This window comes from Protobothrops mucrosquamatus, unplaced genomic scaffold (genome assembly GCF_001527695.2).
Source record: "Protobothrops mucrosquamatus isolate PMUCROS unplaced genomic scaffold, P.Mucros_1.0 scaffold40, whole genome shotgun sequence".
Classification (NCBI taxonomy): domain Eukaryota; kingdom Metazoa; phylum Chordata; class Lepidosauria; order Squamata; family Viperidae; genus Protobothrops; species Protobothrops mucrosquamatus.
The window spans coordinates 778,773-781,987 of record NW_015386422.1 but is presented as its reverse complement, the minus strand read 5'-3'; the positions used below and the strand labels follow the sequence as shown (position 1 = coordinate 781,987).

Sequence of the window (3,215 nt, the reverse complement as noted above, 5' to 3'; positions counted from 1 at the left end):
TAAAATATTTAATATTCTATTACAAGAGTAAACAGATAGTTCCCTATATAATTATCTAATGCAAATATTATACATGTATTTCTAATATGTTTATATTATCTCTGGCTTTAGAAGTTAAGACACTCTCCCATGGTCTAGGCAATATAGGAACCTCTAATTCTTTATTCTACTCATCTCTTAACATCTGCATAACAAACTGACTTATCAATATCACATATCTATAGAAAGCAATACTTTTTTTTACTTTTAAAAGATTGAACAAATTGATCTAGTATCTTGGGTGTTTCAGAAGCTGAAAATGCTGCTGGTCTAAACATTGTTGTTAACAGATGTTGTAGCTGTAAATATTGCCACTGAGCTGCATCAGATGCTATTGATAGATGCTATTTGACTCTTAGCCCACAGTAAGTTAAAATTTTATCTGCATCCTCTATCAACTGATCCAAAAATCAACATTGCTGCTTTTATCCATTTTTCTATATTATCATCATTTTCCCAATTTTTAATGTTGGATTTCCCCATAAAGTCATTTTAGCATGGAAAAAAGGATCAAATCTTTTTTTATTATTCATTCCATTCCATTGCTTTGTAACTGACATAATAGATGCTAGAATGCTATTATATTTAGATCTTAATATTGTCCATCCAACCATGCATATTTCAAAGTGCTCAAATGGAAAACTGAATCTTCCCTCATTAACCGATGGTTGCATTTTGTGTAAAAATATTCTCAGAATCAAAGAACCCCATAGAAAGCATCACCACACACCAAAGCATCAGGGTAGCATCGTAAATATTCTTAACTAGATGTTGGTAATGTTTGTGTTTGTAATTTAAGGCAAGAACTAACATTTTTCATCCTTTTGCTGTATGAGATTCTGACTGGCAGCAGGGTTACCAACAAGGATGGCAGGTTTGCTCAACAATGCTGAGATGTATTGGCACATGATCATACAACCACATATAACAATTACCCAATTAGAGCTGGCAAACATATGAAACAAGAAAAGGAAAACATCATTTGTCCAATCCTAACTGATAGATTAGAGCTGTTTTTAAGCTATTTGTTATGTACCTTTAATACATTTCAAAATAAATGGGTCTTTGTTTGTAACACCTGCTTGCTGCATTCTGAGCATTTTTCAGCCTATTCATAATTGGGACTACAAATTAATAGTTCTTGTCATTTGTGATAATACTGCAGGGTGAAAAACGTCCTGCTGCAAGTGCAGATGGAGAAAGTCACATGGCTAGCAAATATGAAAATAAGCACCTTAATCTAACGCCACTGTAAGAGCCACCTGTCAAATTGAAAAGCAAATTCAAGTCTTTATGCAAAGTTTTAACAGATAGTAGTTATGCACCAAGGCTATTACTTACAGCTGGAGAATATCAACGGGCATGAATGTTTATCCATGGGAAAATTATGTAGCTGCAGCTGGCATTCAGCATTGATGGTGAGCCTAGAGAAAACCAGGTACATATTACTGTCTTGGTATGACAGCAGGCTATAAAAAAATTAGTAACTTGATCATTTCAAAGGCTTAATTGGGAAATTATGAGAAAATGTTTTTTTAGGATTCTCTTTGATGCAACTACTAGGCAGAAACCATCATGAAAGAAGGCAATGGCAATCTCTTCCATATTATTGCTAAGAAAACCACACTGTTATATGGGAATGGGAGGGGGGAATAAGCTACTATTTTATAAATGATATTATGCAGGTGACATGAATTATGCTATTTACACAGTGCTGTCTTCTCACATGTGATATCACTGTGGCTTGCAATAGATACCTATCCATGGATAGGTTCATACAGTCATCTGGCTGATTTTGTTTGGGTTTGAAAACTAATTGAACTCAGGCCTGTTTACTAGTGTTGTCGAGTACTTTGGATTCCGATAGAAAGGGGATCATACATTTAGCACCTATTTGCATGTTTTACACCTATTGTGACTTTTCCAGGATTGTGCTACAGATGTCAAAAGGAACTGCTCAATCCCAGAGAAGATGCAGCCTCTTCATGGACTTCTATATAGGGCTGATTAAATGTCACAGCATGGATCAGAGCAGCTTTATTTTAATTTGAATCTAGAGCCCTAGATTTTAATATTTCAATGGATGACTGTCACAGCCATAAGCTAAATTTGGCACTTATCTTTACCTCTGGTTCTGGGAAATATACATTAACATGCATATGTAGTTATAGGTATATAGTACAGGTAATCCTCAACTTACAATCTTTCAATTTTATTGGTTTAGTCCCCCCACTGAAAATGATGACTTATGATTGTTTTTTATAGTTGCAACTGTTGCAGCATTCCCATGAACAAAATTTGGATGCTTGGGAACTGGCATGTATTTATGATGGTTGCAGTCTCCTGGGGTCATGTGATCACCTTTTTCAACCTTCTGACTAGCAAAGTCAACGGGGAAGCCAGATTCACTTAACAACTGGGTTACTAACTTAAGAACTGCAGTGAGTCACTTAACAACTGTCATAAGGAAGGTTGTAAAATGGGCAAAACTCACTTAACAACTGTCTTGCTTAGCAAAGGAAATGTTGGTCTCAATTGTAGTCATAAATCAAGGCCTTCTCATAATTCTGGCTATGAAAATATTTTAAATTTTTGTCCTATTTGACAGGAATAACAGGAATAACTCAACACATCCCATTGTATAGGTCACTAAAATACATCAGACCTAAGGGAACAAGTTGCCTGAACAGTCCAATTTAAGTCCAAGCTGATTATAGTTCTTATCTTTGAGACAAGGCCCTCTGTCAGCTAAGATTTTTCTGTTCCTGTTATAAAATTGAAATTACATTAATCTCTATAAAAGGGTGAAGGATTATTTAAACTAGCCCTTATTGAAAGACACAAATGCTTCTTACCTTAAAGTATACAAGATTTTCCCATCATTCCATATTCTTAGGAGCTGATTGGGTGTAGTAATCCAGTGAGCTTCTGCAGTTTTAGAATTCCTAAAAATAGTATCTGGGATCCAAATTAACCCAACCATATTGCTGTTGAGAGTGAGACTTTTTTTCATAGTGCTGTTGAAACGAAGACGGCTGTCAGTCCATGTCTGAGCAAAAAAAATATCAATTTGGTATTCCTGCAAAGGAGATTAGATACATATATTAGAAAAAAATTAGAAGAGGCAGATCATCTATTTATTAAAATGTTCACATTTCTCTTAAAATATTATCTTT

At 34.8% G+C, this 3,215-nt stretch overlaps 1 protein-coding gene across 1 annotated transcript in view; it reads right to left on the bottom strand.

The window, feature by feature from the left end:
- The window catches only part of LOC107283472 (gamma-aminobutyric acid receptor subunit gamma-3), a 532,165-nt gene that overhangs the window by 255,375 nt on the left and 273,575 nt on the right, over window positions 1-3,215 (bottom strand). Inside the window, exons 4-5 of the mRNA XM_015811390.1 lie at window positions 2,895-3,118; window positions 1,381-1,463 (exon numbers count right to left, since the gene is read on the bottom strand). Coding sequence (XP_015666876.1) covers window positions 1,381-1,463; window positions 2,895-3,118 — 307 coding nt within the window. The remainder of the gene's footprint in view (window positions 1-1,380; window positions 1,464-2,894; window positions 3,119-3,215) is intronic.